The sequence below is a fragment of the Dendrobium catenatum genome, unplaced genomic scaffold, assembly GCF_001605985.2.
Source record: "Dendrobium catenatum unplaced genomic scaffold, ASM160598v2 fragScaff_scaffold_621, whole genome shotgun sequence".
NCBI lineage: Eukaryota > Viridiplantae > Streptophyta > Magnoliopsida > Asparagales > Orchidaceae > Dendrobium > Dendrobium catenatum.
In genome coordinates this window covers 6,300,072-6,321,808 of record NW_021319083.1, presented here as the reverse complement: position 1 = coordinate 6,321,808, position 21,737 = coordinate 6,300,072, and the positions used below count along the sequence as shown (strand labels likewise).

Here is a 21,737-nt window from a genome sequence, read left to right as displayed (position 1 = left end):
CTATTTGGGTGAGTTCCTTTGATTTGATTGCCGCAGCTAGGTTTATGATTTGTTGGGTTTGTATGGGTGACAGAGGTCAAGGGTTATCAGAATATTTTTGAAGGAGTTGTGGGTGGAAAGGGGCTATATTTTTGGGTTCTTAGAGGATATCCTAGCCTAAAAATTATGGCTTAGACTTCATTTGGGACAACTTTTGCCCACTATCTTTTGCGTTATTTTCAAAAAAAAAAAAAAAAAGCTAAAAATCTATTGTAAAAAGTAAAAGAAAACTGTCACAAACAAAATCTTAGATATATTAAGAAGGAGAGTGAGTAAGGCTACGTTAGGGTTGATTAAGGACCGTGTGTGTAGTATTGTCGATGACAAGCAAAAAGATTATGATATTTTGGAGAAGGGTGCATAACTAGAAGAAGGGAGAATATCAAACCAGTCAAAAATAGAAGCCATCAAGCTCCTAATTTAATTCCAACCAAGAAATAACCTTCAATATTTCATTCATTAATATTCGAGGTTACATTAGACTCTCATATTCTAATCATAAGAGAACAAAACATATAATATAACATATATTGGATGGTACATAGGTTAGGCAAGCCACGTAAAAATGATTTGCAACCACTTCTTAATGCAATCGGTCATTTGTCTTTGCTTAAAGGGGACCAACCAAGCAAAATAGGGGGAGTGTGGACCTTCAATTTAGTACATGTTGATTTTTCCACACAAGGAGGGGGTTAGGGACCATGCTTGTTATGGAAGGTAATTTATCACTCTATTTTGCTTTATTTCATTCATATGCTAAATATATGAGGGAGTGGGATTAGGAGTTCAAGTGCTCCAAATCCTTGTGCTTTAAATCTGGCTAATGAGTGCTAAAAATCTTCATGTTTAATGAAAATGTGTACATATTTTTGGGTTGAACTACATTAACTACATCACATCATAAATAACTTTTCTCTGTAGAGTTAAAATTAAGATAATCCTTCACTAGATCTGGTAAAAGCTTACCGGAGTCTTCGCTAGTCATTGAAGTGTCTGTAGAAAGAGGTTAGCTCTTACATCTAAGCAGGAACATGTGGGGAGAGTCTGTATATGTTAGAGCTTCATGAACTAATGCCTGCAAGTTCGAAGAAGTTTGGATGGAGATGCAGCTACAATCAATGAACTTGCTCTTCTACAAATAGGTTAGCTTGTTTTGAAGCGTTTGATTAAGTTATTTATTGAATTAAAAATAAAGCAGACAGTTCAGAATTAGAACTCTGAGAGGCCCATCAATGGCATCTGGCTCTAATGAACTCAATGAGAATTTAAAAGCACAGTTCCATCAAATTCCCCTCAACCATTAATAAGTGAAAGAAAACTAATTTCGACTCGAATCTTTTATCATTCCGATTTTGATTTATTTTTTCATTTCCTCTCTTTCACCCTTCAAAATTAAACAGAGCCTAAGAGAACCCATCAAGAGAACATTTCCACTGAGGTTGCTAAAAAATGTTAAATTATATGCAGATAGGATAGTGTACTGCAGTAAATATTTTTCATTGCAGCGTTAAAGAAGCACATGTTCACATACCTACAAATGTGTGGAGAGAAATTTTTTATGAACAAACGCGTAGAAGAATCAAGGTTGCTGATCGTTTAAAGATGTCGCTGGAGCTTTACAGATGGGGCACCAGTTCTTCAACCTTAGCCATTGTTGAATGCATGTCACGTGATAATGATGCTTGCATGGAAGGCTCCCCAATTCTTCTCCGATCATATATTCTTCCTAGAAATTCATATAATATCACAATCAAAGTTAATTAAAGAGTAGAACTGTTAAAAAAGCCCATCATTTGCAACAGCTCTTGCCCGGCTCACTAAGAAGATCATTTTGATTCATTTGTTAAGTGAGCTGATATTAATTTGTTATTTTGATCAAATTTTCTTAACAAGAAGAACACAAATAGAACCTCGTCTTGTTAGATCATGTTTGGCTACTTGTTAGCTTGAAATATAATAGATATAAATTAACTAATGTATACATATTTTTTATATTTGTTAATTAGTTGGTAGATAAGTAGAATGATGCTACTGCTCATAATTATTTATTTTCATCTCTTTTAAATCATGTTGTGCTCGGCTCAAATGAGAATTCCTACATAAATAGGTTCAGTTACATACCATACATACTGATGTTCAGTGTACTGAGATGAATCATTAAGATTTTTTTTTTTTTGTTGAAGGGAGAAAAATATAGACTATTTAAATTTGGTGGATGCTGGAAAGACAAAGGATGGTCTTTTAATGATATATATTTGTTGTTAAGGTTTTCAGTAATAATTGATGAGCTCTTCGTTGAAAAGGATCATTAACAAACATTTTCATCATCATGCTTTATGACTAAATATAACATGTCTGCACTAGTTTTTAAGAATTCATTAGAAATTTAAATATATTCCTTCCAAAATATGGATCAAATTTTACCTGACAAATGCTACACTTGAAATCATCATCACCATGGCCAGAGAGTCCTGGCATACGGAGGAAGTTTGTTCTGTAGGTGCTTTTCTTGAGACATTTTGAAAGCGCCTCCTCCGGAAGGGCAGTGCTCACTGATCCCATCTTTTCCTCAAGAGCTAAAAGATCCTGAACGAAGTGAAAAAAGGAATAAGAATTGATAAAAGGTATTTAACACAAAGGCTGTTTTTTTATAGCCCATGCCCCTCTATATGACTAGGTAAAACATGTCCATGACTTCCAAGTCTGATGTATTTATTTTCTCAAGCCAACGCCAAATATCCTTTGCAAGTTTGGATAAAGGTTTTTTGCTTGCCAAATGAATTAACATATGAAAGATAAATAAATCTGAAATGTATGGACACCTAGTAAGATTAGGCGTCATAAATTTTACAGGAATTATCATTTTAAGTAATCAATAACATGCTTGATATATGGAGCCCAAATTCTCGACAAGGATAATTATGGATTATATCAGGCCAAATTTATACAAATCTGAGTTAATCATCATATAAATTGTTGTTCACCACCTGTCTCTAACATATTAGAGAGCTGAAATTGGAGGCCTCGGAGGCATCAGTGAGCTCATGGGTCCAAGGGTGGCAAGAGTAAAACATAGAGGCGGTGAAAAAATAAGTCAGTGAGGAGGCAACTGCCAGCCATGATACTCTAGATAGTGAAGAAGAAAGGAAATGGGGCTCAGAAGCTTTCAAATAATAATGAAATAGGAATGAACTTTTGTTTTTCGTCTATATATATGTCATTTCTATCATACACACACTTTTCCCTAATAAGATAAACTTGTGTATCCATCAACTCACCTTGTTCTTCAATCCTTGCTTCCATATTCCCCTTGATGGGTTTTGGGAGAGCTTCCATAGCCTTCTAAAGTATGCCCTTTTTCTCTTCACTGTGTAGCATGTTCTAGAGCTAGGCATGGAAGATTCAAACTCAGAGACTTTAAGGTATTTGTCTCAATTATTCTGTTAAGAAAGTTTTTATATGAAAAATGAACCAAATATCACTTAATTAATCTTTTATTGCTAGCATGAGAATCTTCTCTATCCTCTTCATCTCAAAGAGTCACAATCATCTTCTATTTAACAAGATAGTTAGACATAATTTCATGGCTTACATAGTTAAGGATTTGTTGTTTATGATTTGAGAATTTTATTGGCAATTGTCTATAAAAAACTCTTATTTAACTAAATATTTTGATTTTTTTTTGTTTTCACACCAATCGCTTTATTGAGTGCCATCACACTAAATTAGAATTCTTAGGATAGAATCCCTCCGAAAAGAAAAATACTTTGATTTTAGTGCTTAAAATGAAAGAGAAAAGTCATTTATACTCTTTTTTTATTTTTTAAAAAGTTCTAAGAGAATCATCTAGGTAGAAAAATAGAAAATTTTACTTTTAATTGTATTACTTGATTGTGTACAAAATATGAAAGTACATATAAACTACCCCAAAAGTCTTACAATGTAAATAAATCGAAGTTATTTATAAAAAAGAAAGAAAAAAGACCCCAAGAGGGGCTAGTGGCTAGATGAGGAAGAGGAGGATCCTGAATTGCAATCTATGGGCCATAAGAGAATCAATCTAACAATTAGGACCCTTGATTTATGTGATTAAGGATCCCTATTAAGATTAGTTGACTAGTGGATATTATGATCATTCAACACTCCCCCTCAAATTAAATGATATAAATATACTATTACAAATTTGCTTATAATATTTTTGAGCGTAGGATTGCAAAATCCTTTTGTGAGAATTTCTACAGGTTGATTTTATGTTGGTATATATAGAGTACAAATAAACCTACTTTTCAGTTTCATTAAAATACTTAGTATGATTATATTGTACTAATCTAAGCAATATTAATGGACATATTTATTGTCACAGTATATATTCATTGACTCTAATCATTTGGTTTTTTAAACATTCCAAAATAATTTTAATCTGCCAAAGCTCACAGATTCCTTGGACAATGACTCAATTCAAATTCGGTGCTATGTTTTGAAATAACAGATTATTTCTTGCTCCTACATATTTTAAAATTTCCTACCAAAAATATACATATGAGGGCTCTAGAAATTCCCGCCTCGGCCTCTCCATGGACCCCTCATTTTCTTTCTTTCTTAGTTTTAGGGTCGTCGAGGAGAGTTTTAACGAGTAGGTTCTAGGATAAATTTTCAGAAGGCAGATTGGGTTTTAAATAAGACACTACCTAGATATTTCACCCTCATTTTACAAGGGTTTTATGATATAAGTTCTGGTTTCCTATAGACGCAAACCCCTATAGTTAATTACCCCTCTCAATAACGAGAGAGAACTTTCGATTGAGGCTAGTCATCACATAAATACAAAGTATCTGGTGTATAATAGCAACATGATTTAGAAATTTGAGAATTTAATATTTAACATTAGAAATTTCACCAACACGTACTCAAAGCGGATGGTGGGGGAATAATGCAGAGCCCGATCAAGATCCCATGGTTCCATCATCCCAGACCATCGTGGTCCCTAATCTACTTAGTCAAAGGAGGTAGTCAACCTAACCTGATTGAAGAATCCTTGCCAACAGTCATGAATTGCTTCGTCCAAGTGTACCTTATGGACCTTCGGTAAATATTTGTCTAAAGGGACAAATTTGAATCAACATTAGCTAACATAGGGCTTTCTATCCTATCGATCATATCTTATTGATTCATTACTCAATGATTTGAAGTCATTGAGAAACATACAGGCTCTGGCCATGACTGTAATTTAGTAGTATCATTTGGCGGAAAAATCACCCGGTCAGAGGGTCTTTGTCATAACTGTTTACCTGTGTTGTCATTTAGCGGTGAAACAATCAGTGTAGTGCCATTGGGCAGCAAAACCACCAGTTAGATGACACATGCCACGTCGTTACTGACAAGAAACGGATTGAGAATTAATACTAGTGATATTTTTGACCAGACATTAGTTCTTTGTGAGCTGAAGTGATTTTTAATTTGTCCAGCCCGACAAACTGTTACGGAGGGTGGATGGATAGTTTGATTTACCTGTTTGTTAGTTTATTTCATTTTAAATATCTTGATTTTGAGATAATTTTAGAATTTAGGGTTTTTATGGGCATTTGAGAATTTTAGGAGGCATTTTTGGTTATTTGAGATTCCCTTCGGTTGAGATTTTCTATCAACACGATCATCATTAGGGCTTCTATGAGTTGTTACATTTTTGTTGATTGAACCTTATCGACTCTATCAATTTACTTATGGAGGATCGGGTTGATATCTAATTTTTTTTTAACCCACATAGGATCCTCATACATCAAATGTGTATCTACAACACGCTCGTTGGGGCCCATGCAAGTATTATATGCTTTTTTTTTTACATTTGCTTTACATGATGCATCTATATAATTGTTATACATATGTAATGGATATAAACAATGTATATGCAGGTATCACGTATATTGACCAATGCATTTTAGAATTTTCATTTGCATACTATATAGTTGCGGTGTTCGCAATTTTTGCAAGAAAATATAATATTTTATGATATTACTTGAATAAAATCGTCCGCATCTTACAAATACATGCAGGACAATCAGCTGCGCATGTACGACATATCTGCATGTAAATGCAATATTGAATGACATGCTTGAATGAAACCCTCTGCATCCTACAAATGCATGAAGGATATCACTTTAAAATATAATTGTAATGTCATTTGACATACTTGAATGAAACCTTCTACATCCTACAAATACACACAGGGGATCATTTTGAATTGTGATTGTAATGTCAAGTGATATGGTGGAATGAAACCCTCAATATATCGCAGATGCATGCATATTATGTCATATCTTATTGATTCATTACTCAATGATTTGAAGTCATTGAGAAACATACAGGCTCTGGCCATGACTGTATTTTTGGAGATAGCTAGCTATATAGGTAGTTATTACTAACAAGTATGTAGGACTTTATTTTGGGCTTTACTGATGCCATATGTTTGCTTGTATGCATGTTTCGGATCCGGTGGCGTGGCACATTAATATAGTGCACAGTACATTTGTGTAACATGCATGCATAATGAATCTATACATCATCGATTTGCCCGCATAATATGTTTACATGATAATCTGACGCTTGCATTTAGTGCGTAATGTATATGCATTATGAATAGCGTTTCTGCAAATTGTATTTTGTATGTTGCGACTATTGCATATGCCATGTGTTGGTTGGCATGCAAATGTGATGCACTGTTATATCATAATGTATCTTGCGATGCCGCATAATATGTTTGCGTAAATTATTATGCCTGCTGCAATGCATGTATGAGGGCATTTTAAATTTGGCACTAATCAATTATGCAAACAACTATCATTTGAAGGTGTACAACGTTCTATTTAGAAGCTTGTATACACATTTTATGCTTGTACGAGTATTGTAGATCCAGTGGCACGGCGTTACGCTTCCGTGGCACGCAATTTTTACTATTGATTCACTGTTTTTGCATATAAGTGAATCGTAACATTTCATTCAAAGTAGTCATGAGATACTTCATTGTTCTGATACAAGCTCCAGCTTTTTGTTCTTCGAAATATCAGATCCACGAATCATCTAACCTTTGCTTAGACAAGACGAGGACATTCAAGTTGCATAAGGTCATTTTGTGATAGATGAGGTATCAAAATCTGATGAGACCAAAGGCTCGACTTATGTGCTATTAGATTTCTTTGTCTCTGCTACGTTACAAGATAGTCTCCTCGAAGCATGATTAGGACAAAGCACATAGTAATTATCCCAATGACATTCTGGTATCTAATATACACATGAGACGAAAAAATTTTCTCCTATAGTCATTTAGATGGCGACCAAGAGCAGCTTTCTTCAATCTGCAGCTGCAACATTTAATGATGTGAGTGTAAGACATTAGGTTATGAAGCTTAATGTACAGTTATTCATCCTTCATCTTGCGGCATTTCACCAAAAATGATGTGCGTGTAAGACATTAGGTTATGAAGCTTGATGTACAGTTATTCATCCTTCGTTTTGTGGCATTTCACCAAAAGCCTCAATATTTCTGCAAAGATGAAGGAATATACAAGTCTCAATGATACTTTCCATCCAAATCAACTTTGGTATGCCCTCCCATCGAGACGTCTTTTCAACTGATCATTCTCTGACTCTACATAATCATTCAACCTTGTATGCTTAGTATTATAGTTAAGACATTCCTCTAGTAATATGTCGGCAGACCTTCTCCTTACACCGAGTTGCCTTTATCATAACATGGTTGATGCATGAGATGGGAGTAGGTACATTAACGTCAGTAATGTCATATGAGGAATCTTACTACAAAGATGATAAAGTTGAACTCATATTTTTGTAAATAGTAAGAAACTTTTCAATATGAGTGTCAAGTCTCGAATCTTTGCGTTCATAAGATAGTCTGCAATCAGGACGCATGTATCTATCATTTGTAGGATTGGTCTACGACTATCTTTGCTCTGCTCACCACATGTGCTAGGTACCCCACCTATGACTATACAAAAGAACATTTCTTCAAATTGGCATTCAGCTAGTGCTTCCTCAAATTCTCCAATAAAGTCCTTAGGTAACCCACATGCTCTACCTCCATACAACTATAGATTAGGATGTCGTCAAAAAATACTAAGGCGAATTTCCTAAGGTAGGGTTAAAAAACCCAATTCATGAGAGATTGAAAAGTGGTTGGAGCGTTGGTAAGGCCAAAAGGCATCACAAAAAATTCATAATAACTCCATGAGTCCTGAAGGCTATCTTGTACACATTCCCCAACTTCATTCTGATCTAGTGGTGCCCTGATTTCATGTCAATCTCCAAAGATGACTGCCCCAAGCAACTTATTCAACAACTCATCAATCATGGGGATAGAAAATTTGTCCAACACAATTTCCTTATTTAAGGCCCTATAATCCACACAAAATCTCCAACTCCCATCATTCATTCTCACCAATAAAACTAGAGTGGAAAAGGAGATTATACTAGACCTGATAATCCCTACCTCAAGTATCTCTCTAATGAGACTCTATCTCAACCTTCTAAATCTACGGATACCGGTATGGTCAGACACTGATAGGAGAAGCTCCCTCTTTCAAGGTAATGGCATGCTCATGCTCCCTAGGTGGCGATAATCCGCTAAGTTACTGAAAAAATCACAGGAAACCATAGCAGAAGCTGACATACACACTCAGGTACCTCGATCAACTTTGAATCTCTAACCTCCTCCAGACTCTATAATTGACATGTCACATATTAGTGTCATGTCATATTTGTGTCGACGTGTCTGTATCTGTGCATCATAGATTATTCTAAATGATAAGAGTGTGTTCATTACTAATGACGTATATCAGGGTATCTTATGCAATTAAATGATAAAACCTATGATGAAACATGTATTATTTTAAAAAAGCAGTAAAATTATGTTCAAATTTTCATGTAAAATATCAAAAACCCAATTAGCAGAAATTTTATTTTTTCAAGTCAAGCATAATGATCAAATCTAAATATCTAGGATAGGAGTGTAAGTGAGCCAAGCCTACTTGCAAGCCAGCTCAAACTTGACTTGCTAACGAGCTCGTGAGTCGAACTTGTCGAGCCTCGAGATCGAATTCGAGTTTTATAAGGCTTGGCTTGTTGGCTTGTGAGTTTGCTCGATTAAGTAAATATTTGGGGATAAAAAATAATATTATTTATTAATTTATATAATTTAGAAGTAAATTCACTTCTTTTTTTAGATTATATGTATTTAAGAATTTGAAAAGTTGTAGTTAAAAAAAAAGGTTTATTGCGGTGCATTTAATATCATTAATGTATATGATGTTGCACTTCTTCCCCCCCCAAAAAAAACTTTTCCATGCTACTGTCACTTTAAAAAATAAAATTGTTTCTTCTTTGGTGCTTCTCCAACAGGCTGATGACCGATGAGTCAAACTTCTTCAGCACTCTCGCAATGATTTCGCCAATTCACCCATTGTGCTATTGAGTGGACTCCCACAAGCTAGAGTTGAACTCTCGAGCCGAGAACTTAAATGACTAGTCGAGTTTGAGCTCATTTTCTGGGTTCGATTCGAGCTCGAGCTCGAGCCAATTTTTTGACTGACGAGCCGAGCTTGATAATACCACTACTCTACATCACTTGACTCGTTCACACCCCTAGCCTATGCTCATCAGATATGCAAATCATGTGCATTGATATTGATTGGGTTGTTTTATTTCATAGGTCTTTATTTTAGGTATTTGAAAGCATGCCTATGATTATTCTCTATAGAAAATGAGTTGTGTTTTCATTATTTTGAGGATTTAATATCATGTTGATAGTTCTATGCGTTGGTTCATTATTTTGTTCCATCTCTTGACCGTGGTTCTTCACTACAATTGCCATGTCTCTTTTTTTGTCTCAGCTATAAGTTTTTTATTACCTTTCAATAGCTAATTTGTGTTGTCATAACCGAATTTGGCCATGGCTGAATACTGCTAATTTGGCATTGTGGTATTGTTGTTGAAGTCGGCACCATGTTGATTGTTGTTGATAGCTTGTTTTTTGTGTTACTTGTCTTGTGCAAAATGTGAAAGGTTTCTTTACTGCTCTAGGTTTCTTCATACCGGCTGACGGCCTGTAGTTACCCATTATTGCTAGAATTAGATCTGGTTATTTCCTTCTGTTTGCAGTTTCTTATTGTAACTGGAATGAAACTTGGTTGTTTCCTTAAATTTTCAGCTTCCAAGACTGCTTTGTTTTCCTCCTATACTCGGCTTTCCTGTTATAGCAAGGATTCAAGTACTTTGTTTTCTTATTCCTGCAATTTTGCCACCATAACAAAAACCGAAACATGTTACTGTGTTGGCTCAATTGAGAGTTGTGTTCTGAGATGGATTCTGGATTCTTGAGAAATTATGAGTGTTTTTTTTATAAATTGGGCCAACAAGTGGAATTTAAAAAATTATTCTATTGTTTAATAAAAATCAAAATTTCCTCAAAAATGTATTGGGCTGTTAAATATGGATTCTTTGAATGAGTTACAAGTAATTTTGGGCCTTCTATTGATAAGTGGCTTGCATCTTCTTTGGCAATTCTTTGTTGTTTTTTTCTCTACAAAATTTGTGAACATGGTTACATGTATGGTTGAAATTTTATCAAGTTTTCTACAGTTTTGTTTTACTTTAGCGAAGTGAATTCTAATAGATGTGAGATTTTATTTTCCATCAAATTTTTATAGATTTGTATGATTTTCAAAATATCATTTAGACTTTTAAGTGTTTTCGTATTTACATGAAAAGAAATTGTTTTTCTTAAGAGGTGGACTACGAATTTTGATCTTTTGTATGTTCTTTTGTGCACTTCAGCAAAGATTTGTGTTAATCTGTGTTAAATCGGATTATGTTGATAGATTGGATTGCACTGTTACCTCGGACATCAGTTCAATTTTTCGTGCTCGCTGGGAGCTTTAGGTGCTTTGCACCCGAAATTTTTTTCATACAATGCCCCTGTCCTATGTACCCGAGTGCCCTGGCGCTACGTACCCGAGCGCCCCGATGCTGTATACCGGAATGCCCCAACATTGTGTTCCCAAGCACCTGGTGCTGCAAAATTTGTTGGGAGAAACGACATAGAACTTAGTGCTGCAACGCTCTAAATTCGGTGCCACAATGCTGGCAGATGGATCGATGACAGAGGTTTGAGAGTCACAGCGCTTTGAGAAAGACTTTATAGTTTTCTATCTCAATTTTTCTTAAGGGTGGCGTTCCTTTGTGTTATTTACTTGACTTTCTCTTTTGTTTTGTGTGTTAGAATTGTATGAGAGTGAAGAGAAATAAGGTGAGAGCTAGAGAGAAGAGAGATCGGTACAAATTTCTCCCAGTTTTTATAGTGAATTCTTGGTGTGGTGTGGCTCGGTGGTTTTGTCATGATTTCAGGTTTTTCTACGTTAAATCCCAATGTCCACTTATTTCCACTGCTTTCTATTTCTTGTTTTTTTATTCGTTGTGTAGTTTACTTCCACACTCCAACTATTTGCAATAGGGTAACCCTATGCAGCACCATCTAATTAGAAAGGAGGCTATTATACTGTACAATCCACAATGATCCATGGGCCAAAGTGAAGACAAACTATATTTAAGATTTTCTCAAATTGAAGTTACAGATTTGTCCCTCGTGTATTATTAGGACTAAATCAATTTAACCCCACTACAATAACAAACCAAACAGTATCTTAGCACATAACAAATTCATATGATAAGATTCAGTAACAGATTACAAACTTTTTGAACACACTGAGACTTTTATGAGAAGATAAATAAGAGCTCTATATGGTGCATTAAAAAATAACTAAAAATAAAAAATAAAACTGCTCTGCAGGAAAAATTACAAATGGCAAAACAACTTTTGAACAAAAATATACCTCATACGACATGTTATCTATATCCAATCTCATATCTCTATGTTGATCATAGAAGCTAAAACCTTCTAGTAAGTTTGCCTCTAAAACCATTAATTGCTGCAAGTATATAAATAATCTTAGTTAACATGAGATGATAGCAATTAGGAATATTGGCAGGAAATTTACAGAACAAACACCTCATATGTCAACTCTTCATCTTGCTCAATCCTCTCCAGTGCTTGCAAAACCTGGATACAGAAAAAAGAAGTCTTTGAATAAAAAACTTATTGGGTCATGGGATTAACATAGTTGTCATCTGTAGTATATACCCCTGCAGTTCCTTCCATGTTCGAGCGAATGTAGTCACCAACATCTTCAGAATACATAACAGACCTATGTCGAGAACTCTGGCTATTTGACCGTGGTCTTACAGCATATGAAGTGTTCTGAAACTCAAATGGCAATGGTGACCTCGCCTGAGCAACTTCAGATATTACTAATGGAGCATGAGTCCGCATTGGGTACATAAAAGGCCCAGGCAGTTCAAAATTGTGCACATCTTCTTGATCATTCCACCTTATTTTGCTACTTTCCCCTCCAGAGCTCGAGCAGGGTCTAACAGAAACTGTAGCATTCCTGTTGTTGTATTGGCTTTTGGTCATCCTTGAGGTATCATCAGGTCCTCCTTGCACTTGAAACGATGCAATCCCACTAGAAGAACCTTCTCCATCATGAAACTTTTTTCTGAGTGAAACAGCTCTTTGATTAAGTCCATCAGAGGAAGAACTCGATGGAAGAGCATCTGAAATTGATGCACAACCAAGATTTTTCAGACCATATCTATGTGATCTACCAATAGCATGTGGATCAGATTTAGGCAATTGACTAGGAATTCTTGGTATCAAACATTGACGGAAAGGTGGGTTTGCATTGTCCTGAGTGGTACTAACAGAACTTTGACTAATTTGCTTGCCATATCTGCTGGCAAACGTAGCATTGGAATTGCTCATCATTTTAGTTGAACTTGATGGAAAAGTATGAAGAATTGGTGGTTTAAGGCCCCGAGAATAGTCGGTCACCATTTTTCTTCCATGGAACTCCAAATCAAAATTCAAACCATCTTCATCCTCGCATCGTCTGTTACTGCATTCTGAAACATCTGCTTCAAGAGAATCTCCAATTTTGCTTTCATGGAAAGATATATTCAAATTGCTACTTGAAGAAAATGATCTGGAAGAACTTGCAGCATTGGGATTAACACTTCTAAAGTTCAAAGGAGGCTTTAAATATTTGAGTTTCTCAGAACTGTTATTTTGAGGGCTTTTCAGTGAATTATGCCCAGTGATCCACCCTGTGCGGTTGCAGTCGTGAAAGTTTCTCTCGTCACGTTTTGGCTCTCTGAAATAAAGACCATAACTTCTTTTAGATAATTCAGGACCACCAGCTGGTCTTTTCTTAGTATGGTCATCCATAGAAGATCTAGATGCCGTAGAAGAACAGAACTTCGGCAATTACCTGCAGTTTGGAAACTAAAATTTTAGAGGGTGAAAAACAAGCTGCATAAGTTTAATATGTTTCCTTAAAAACAGATCTATTTCTATTAAACTAATATTGAGCAAGAAATATTAACCAGGAATTGTTAGACCACTTAAGGTCTACCTCAAGACCACAACATCTATCTGGTTACCACTACATCAGCACAAGCATGTCTCCACTATCTTTATCTCACCGCCTGGCATTAACGGCTTCACAGCACTGCTTATTCTAGATTATTCCTTTACCTATATGTATAAATCACTACAGCAAGCTGTAAAGACATCTATGGAAAAGGAATGAATTGCTACCCTCTCTGTGCTATTCTCTTGTTTAGTATTTCTTCTAACTAACAATGCAGGGATTCTCTTATGGTATCAGAGACTAGGCACTAATTCTCCCACCCATCTTCATCTCAATGGCCGATCAAGATTCATCTTCTCAGGCTCAACTGGCATCCTCTCTATCAGCATCCATGGCCGACTTCATCATTCCTTCTCCACTTAAGTTTCTTATGACCAACCTTAAATCTATTATCCCCAACCAGCTTACAAATGACAACTATTCGATCTGGCGGCTACAGATCCTCATGCTGTTCTCTACGAATGGTTTTGATGGATATCTCACCTGTCAGGCATCCAAACCATCTTCTACAAATTCAGAAACCAATCCAGCTGACTATCGCCTCTAGCATCTCATAGACCAATACCTGGTTTTTGGTCTTCTCACCACCATCTCTCTCTTTGTGCTTCCCTATATTATCCATCTCGCCACTGCTAGTGAGATATGGCTCACTCTTGAGCGTCGTTTGCAACCAACCAATCAATCCAGGGTCATCCAACTCAAAAATGAGCTCCATCACATACATATGCGAGACAGCACAATGTCACAGCACCTAACACAGATTAAGTCGCTTGTGGACAATATCGCAGCAGCCAACTCCAACATACTTCGAAGACATCATCTTATAAACTCTGAATGGCCTGCCATCATCCTACAATTCCTTCAAAACAGCCATTCTCACATCACAACTACCCATTAGTCTAGATGTGCTTTACTCTCTGCTTTGCAGTGAAGAGATTATTCTACAGTCGGACCTTCAGCGAGATACCAGCCACTCGTTCGAACATACCGAACTATATTCTACTCGTCTCTCCACACCTCGTGGTCGATCTCAACCGAGAGGTTATCGTGGTCGCGGAGTTCCCTTCAGGACAACCATCAACAAAACATCCAACAATCGTCCCCCCTCCCCAGCTGCCAATCGTCCCACTTGCCAAATATGTGGCAAATCTGGACACATTGCACTGAACTGTTGGCATCGATGTAACCTTTCCTATGTTCCAACCTCCACAACTAGCAATCGGGCACTTCTGGCCAACCCGCAATCCATTTCAACAAATGAATGGGTCCTGGACTCAGGGGCCTCCACTCATCTCACTCCGAATGCCAACAATCTTCATCATTCCACACCGTACACAGGCTCGAATTCAGTCTCCATTGCGAACAGCAATTCGTTATCAATCCAAAACACTTGCCAAGGGCTCCTTCCTCTTCCAGATTCCAACCGTAAGCTTCGTTAACACGACCTACTTCGTGTTCCTTCTCTTTCACACAACCTTCTATCAATCCACAAATTAACAACCAATAATAAATGCTCAATTTCTTTTGATATTAACGGTTTCCTCATCAAGGATATGTTGGACAATCGAATTATGCTCCATGGACTTAGTCGAGACGGCCTCTACTTCGTATCCACTACATCCGTCGACTCTCCTTCTACCCTACAAACAAAGATCACCTCCCCCAACCAATGGCATGCTTGTTTAGGCCATCCCAACATCCGATCTTTACAGACTTTAGCTAATCTCATACCCTCCATATGTACTCAATCTTTTTCTTTTGTTTGCACTTCATGTAATATGACAAAAAGCCACAATTTACCTTTATAAGAAAATCTTATGTAAACAAACCCTTTATGCTAATACATTCCGATGTTTGGGGTCCGACCCCCATTTCGTCTCTAAATGGTTTCCATTACTATGTAATTTTCATAGACAATTATACTAGCTTTACGTGGCTATTTTTAATGCATAACAAAGCAGAAACCTTCTCCAAATTTCAGCAGTTTCATACACTGATCAGCACAAATTTTAAATTCACCATTCAAACTCTACAATATGACGGTGGAGGAGAGTTCACCAGCACCACCTTCACCTCATTTCTCCTTAAACACATCATCACCCAACAACTCAGTTGTCCTTATACGCCAGAACAAAACGGACTAGCGGAACGCAAGCACCGTCACCTACTGGACACCACTCGCACCCTTCTTCATGCTGCAAATCTTCCGCACCACTTCTGGGCTGAAGCAATTCTTACATCCAACTACTTAATCAATTGTTTTCCCACCAAAGCCTGCGGCCTTCAAATCCCTTTCCACCTACTCCATGGTCGTTTACCTTCTTATTCCCATCTCAAGACCTTTGGCTATATATGCTTCCCATGGCTCAAACCGCTAGCACAACACAAATTAGCCCCTCACTCTCAAGAGTGCCTCTTCCTCGACTACTCCATTACACACAAAGGGAATCCATGTCTCAACCTCCACTCCAATAAGCTACACATCTCCCGACATGTAGTCTTCCATGAGCATATTTTCCCATACAAATCCTCCCCATCCTCATCCATCTCCACCTCTTCCTCGGCGGCCTCGCCTCCATCACCACTCCTACCTACCCACGTCCGCACTTCCCACCAATCAACCTCCATTCCCCTCACCAACTCCATCTTCTCCACCATCATCCAGCCCACCACCCTCAACTCACACCACTCCCTCCAACTCCTACCCCACTCCAGCTCCAGCACTTCAATCACCTACTGTACAACCTGCCATCCCACCCACACTCTTATCTTCATCCCATGCAGACCCACCTAAAAACAGGTCACCAATGTCCCAAGCTGCCAAGTTGTAAGAATGGAGGGCAACAATGTCCGACGAATTTCTAGCCTTTCAAAAGCAAGGCACATGGTCCCTTGTTGCTCCACCACCTAATAAACCTATAGTTGGATGTCGATGGCCATTCAAAATCAAGTATCATCCGGATGATCAAGTGGATTGCTACATAGCTTGCCTAGTAACACAAGGCTTTACTCAGGGGGGGCTATTTGGATATAGAATCTATGCAGGATTTATTCTGAATCCTACTAAATTAAAATTGAAATTCGTAAGTAACTTGTATTGAAAATGTAAATTAAATTTGAATTTTTAATGAAGTACCCACCTTAAATCCTGAGTTATGTTGCCAAATAGTTTCACAGGATTTAACATTTTTTTTGTCAAACAATTTAGTAAATCCGGATTTACAGTATTTACTAAATCCTACTTCTTGAGTTAAATCATACTTGTTGCCAATCAGCCCCATAATGTCCTTCAAACTCTCAGGAAATCAATGCTTTTGAATGGATAAAAGTTCCATGAATAAATACTCTCCTAAGAAGAGAATATTCAGTTTTAAAGAAGTTGAAAGACAGAAATTCTTTAGCAAGGAGGGATCATTTCTCTCAAGGCTAGCACCAACAAAATATACGCACAAAGAAGATGTCATCAACCCACACAAAAAGAATTCAGCCAATGGAATCAAACTCCGCCCATCATTAGCGCATAAGCACAAAGAGCTGCTACCATAACAATATTAAAATATTTGTAGCAAGTAATCAGTTCATTAGAACTCAAGTTTCCAACCTCCAAATCAAGATAGTCAACGGAAATACCAGCAGTTGGAAGCAGCAACACAAGTTACACAACCAGAAGATCGCCTATCATTCCTAAACCGATGCTTCAAGGCCGTGAAGCCAACATCCAAGAAAAGAAAAATAAAATTTCATCACATAAATTAAAAAACAAAACTTTTAAGAAGTCCTTGATTCTGCGTGAATCACGACATATATATAAAGTCAACAACAAGAAGCTAGAAAAACCAAAATTTCTATGATTCAAATATTGCTCATTAGAAGATAATTGATCTCCGCTCGCAAAGAGCAGGAACAGCAAAATCAGAACACGAAGGAAGGAAAAACGGTTTAGCAAAAGAGCTTGTTAATGAGCATAGGGCAATAATTGAAGAAATAAAAGCAGCCCAAACCTGAATCACGAAATTTATATAAAGTCAACAACAAGAAGCCAGAAAAACCAAAAAATTTATGATTCAGACATTGCTCATGAAAAGCTAATTGATCTCCGCGTGCGAAGAGTAGAAACAGTAAATCAAAGCAAAAAGGAAGAAAAATAACTGGTTTAGCAAAATCGCTTGTTAATGACAATAGGGCACTAACTGAAGAAATCAAGGCAGCCCAAACCTGTCAAAGCTTCCAAAGTCGGCACAATCAATCGACAGAAACCTAAAAACCCAATAAAAAGGAATTCGAGATTTCAGTCGCATAAATTTCTCCTAATCGCGAAAATCAAAGAATATCTACACGAACCATCAATTCACAGCGACAAGTCACACTTCTAAGCCAAAATAGATCGAAATCTCCACGAAAAATAGCCAAATCAAATCCTTTCCTTCAACGCACCTTTCAGGCAGTTGTTCCCACTATGAAAGATGACAAATCGATCGCTAGAGAGAAAAAGTGTGGGGACAAAGGAAAGGCGAGGCGTGGAGAGCCAGAGGCGGCTATGATAATGAATACCGCAACCAAGATGGTGAAGATGTGGACCTGCTTCCCAGATCCGTGATTGTGAGATCAGAGGGTTGGGTGGGTAAAAGCACGCGGCTTCTGCAGGGAGATTTCTCAGTTCTTCCCCATTCCGTCGTTAATGTGGAGGAACTGTCACCCACCTAACCGGAATTTATTAGGCACCTCAACCAGTAAAAGGGAGAGAAATGCATATAGTGCGTTAAATGCATTCGAACGCCTATTCTATAATAGTAAAAATGTTCTGCATAACTAAAACTTTAAAAATAAAAATTTATATCATAAATGTTTTAATTATATTATCATTATTAGAATGAAAAAAATATTATTATAAATAATTATAATCATTATAATAAATTTTATATGATTAAATAAATAATATTTACGACATGAATTTTTTATTATTCATTCATGAATAATCTTGGTAATAAATTCTTTTTATTAGTTAATAAATAAATTATTTTTTTTTACAATCAGATATCCGTGAAAGTTAAGTTTTTTTTAATAGCACATTAATAAAATTTTAAAAATTATAATAAAAAAATAAACATAATAAATTTGAGAGTGGGTTGATTTGAGCATAAAGTGAACCAAAGCACTTAGAAAGATAAAAAAAACCAAAAAAAAGCACTTAGAACCAAGGCTGTGAAAACCGGACCGGACAACGAACCGAAAGAAGGAGAGGTTCATGGTTTGACCGGTTCGACCGGTCTAACCGGGGTCGAACGGATGACGTAATAAATAATAAATATTATTAAAATTTAATAAAATTACATAATAATAATGTTATCATTCAAGTTTGAGGCAAAAAATTAAATTAAAAAAAAAAACTATGAAACAATAAATTATATAATTAAGTAAAAGAATTATATTAAAAATCTCACATAAAAGAAAAAAAAATTTAAATCTCATATTTATAAGAATTTACGCTCATAAAAATATGATAATTTTAAATTTAAAATTTTTTTGAATTTTAAATTTAATTTTTAATGTAAATTAATTTATATATTACCATATAATTTAATAAGATACATATTTAATAAAATTTAATTATAACATAAGTTTAAAATTTAAAATAAATATTCTTATTTGTATATATGATTAAATTTACATATAACCATATAAATTTAATTATAACATGTTTATGTTGTATACTAAATTTCTTTTATAAATTTATATCTTAAATAATTAATAAATAATTAAATACATAAAATTATTAATGATAAATTATTTTTATAGTGTATAAATAAATAATTTTTTATTATTAACTAATAAATAAGTTTCATTTACATAAAAAATAATTAATTAAAATTTTTATTTAAAAATAGTTTTTATATGCATTATATATGTTATGAGTTCATTTACATCTCAACTCTTTTCTTTAGTCCCACACCACTTGAGAAGACTTTCTTGCTAGTGTTTACATAGCATTTTGAGTTCTCTTGTGTTAAGAGCTCACATAGTACCACCACTCCATGTGAAATGCTTCATGATGATTTGGAGATAAATGTTTTATAATAAAAGATATATTATTATTAATTAAAATTTTTAAATATATGTTAAATTATTTATTTAAAAAATATTTAAAATTTTTTAAACCCTAAACCCTAATAATAGTGTGTTTAATTTAATTTAAGAGTTTTAATATTAATATTTATATTGATAATGATTAAGTTTAATATTTATTTAATATTATATAATTTATTTTTAACTAATATTAATAAAAAAAACTTGAACTGGCCGGTTTTAAAAAACCGGTTCGCCAGTTCACTGGTTGAATCGGCGGTTCTACCCAAAACTGGCAGGTTCAATGTGAAGGCGGTTTTCAGATTGGACCGGACCAGCCCTTAACCCGGTTCACGGTTGAACTGGTTGGACCGGCCGGTCTGGTCCGGTTTTTAAAGCACTTCTTAGAACGATTGACCAACTTATTTTAGGCGACAACAAAGAAGTCAACCTTTAGGCCAAGTGGTTTTGAGGGTAATAATTCGAGTCTACATTCGCATAACTAAGCATATAGTTTTAGGATGATGTAGTTCTCTGTCGCCCACTCCCTTCCTCCACACCTCCATCACACCACATACATGTAATCAAATCATAAGCCACAAAGAACCTCTCGATCCAAATTGCCCCAAGAAACAGTTCTTATACAATTCCAAAATAATTCTTCACACCCAATTTTAATGAATCTAGAAATTAATTAATTTCAACTATCAAAATATTGGTTAGGACTTAGAAGCTTAAACGGTCAAAATGATATATGAAATGTGTATGAATTTAGTATTAAATTCATACAATCCTCAAAAAGAAAACACATCAGCTGTGCAAGTATTTTGCTAATCATTTATTACTGGGCAGGACGATGCACTTATTCTAAGTTCAGGAGAAAGAAATGTAGAGAACTCAAAATGCTTTTCAAACATATCAAAAATGTGTTTGTGGAATGGAATGCATGATCAATCAATATCTATAAGGTGCTACAATTCCACTTAAATGGATGGCCCTTACTGCAACCAGCTTTCCTGCATTTTCTAGCCTCCTTGCCACATGAATGACAGCAGCAGCAGCAGCTCCTGAATAAATGTCATCCTGAAGAATTAATAGGTTGTTGCAATGAACAAGAGAAATATAAATATCTGCAATAAATATATTAGAAAGCAAATGTGCTTACCAGTAAGCCCTTTTTTAAAGTTAAGGTTCTCGCAACTTCAACAGCTTAAGCAGTGCTTATCTAATATTTAAGGCATGTAAGAAATGGTTGTCTTCAAATATTCAGTGATATAAAATTTCTTATCATTCTTCGTTTCCAATGGAAATTATAACGGAATCAATATTTTATTTTACTCCAATACTTCATAAGAAATGTATCAAAGTGTATGGAATGAATCGAATGATGATATGATATTTATTACACATGGACACCCATCGACTTCAACTAAGCTATGCAAATAGCCTAAAATTTTATAATGCAAATGACAATACTTCAAGGAAGATGCTATATTTTTTTTTACTTTTTAAAACGCCATATACTTTGGCGTAAGATGCTATATACAAAGTAGGCAACATTCCAGTTGCATTCATGTAATATCAAAAATCTGCTCCAGGATCGTCCAGGACGATCTGGATCGTCCCGGGACGATCTGTGGAAATTTTGCTCCAGAATTTGCCCAGTTCTGCTCCAGGTGATTTTCTGTACACATCGTCCAGGCCGATTTAGACATCGTCCAGGCCGATCGGCACTGTAGAAAATATCGGCCTGAGAATAGTTTATGTACAAAGTAGGCAACATTTCAGTTGCATTCATGTGATTTAACTTGCCTATTGCTGTGTTATTTATCATTATTTATCAAAAAGTTCTCATATATCAATTAAATATGCAACATGCACAACATTTTCTAGAAAATTAAACGTGATTGAAATCAATAGAAAAAAAAGCAAGCTGAAACATAATTTCTTGATAAGATATTGACAATATCTTATGATCAAAGAGTGGTGTCTCTGAATGAAATATTATATGATTTATAATTTGATGGCATAATATCCAAGTAGGTAACGACAAAAAGATATCAAGTGGCACTTTCATTACTG

The 21,737-nt window shown here is 35.6% G+C and overlaps 1 protein-coding gene across 10 annotated transcripts; it reads right to left on the bottom strand.

The window, feature by feature from the left end:
- Positions 1-902: 902 nt before the first annotated feature.
- Positions 903-18,164, bottom strand: LOC110093054 (E3 ubiquitin-protein ligase MBR2). 10 transcript variants are annotated; one of them, XM_028695124.1, is made up of 7 exons: positions 17,808-17,944; positions 12,245-13,430; positions 12,113-12,163; positions 11,937-12,032; positions 2,464-2,625; positions 1,571-1,765; positions 903-1,114 (listed from the first exon to the last, which is right to left on the bottom strand). In XM_028695124.1, exons 2-6 carry the CDS (start codon positions 13,385-13,387, stop codon positions 1,619-1,621), a joined length of 1,599 nt encoding a protein of 532 aa, XP_028550957.1. In that variant the 5' UTR covers positions 13,388-13,430; positions 17,808-17,944; the 3' UTR covers positions 903-1,114; positions 1,571-1,618. The 10 variants fall into 10 exon arrangements, 9 of the variants coding, with proteins under 9 accessions (XP_028550957.1, XP_028550955.1, XP_028550956.1 ...); XM_028695122.1 differs by lacking the exon at positions 903-1,114 and having other exon boundaries at positions 1,348-1,765; positions 17,742-17,849; positions 17,934-18,151; XM_028695123.1 differs by lacking the exon at positions 903-1,114 and having other exon boundaries at positions 1,348-1,765; positions 17,784-17,849; positions 17,934-18,151.
- Between the last annotated feature and the right edge of the window lie 3,573 nt (positions 18,165-21,737).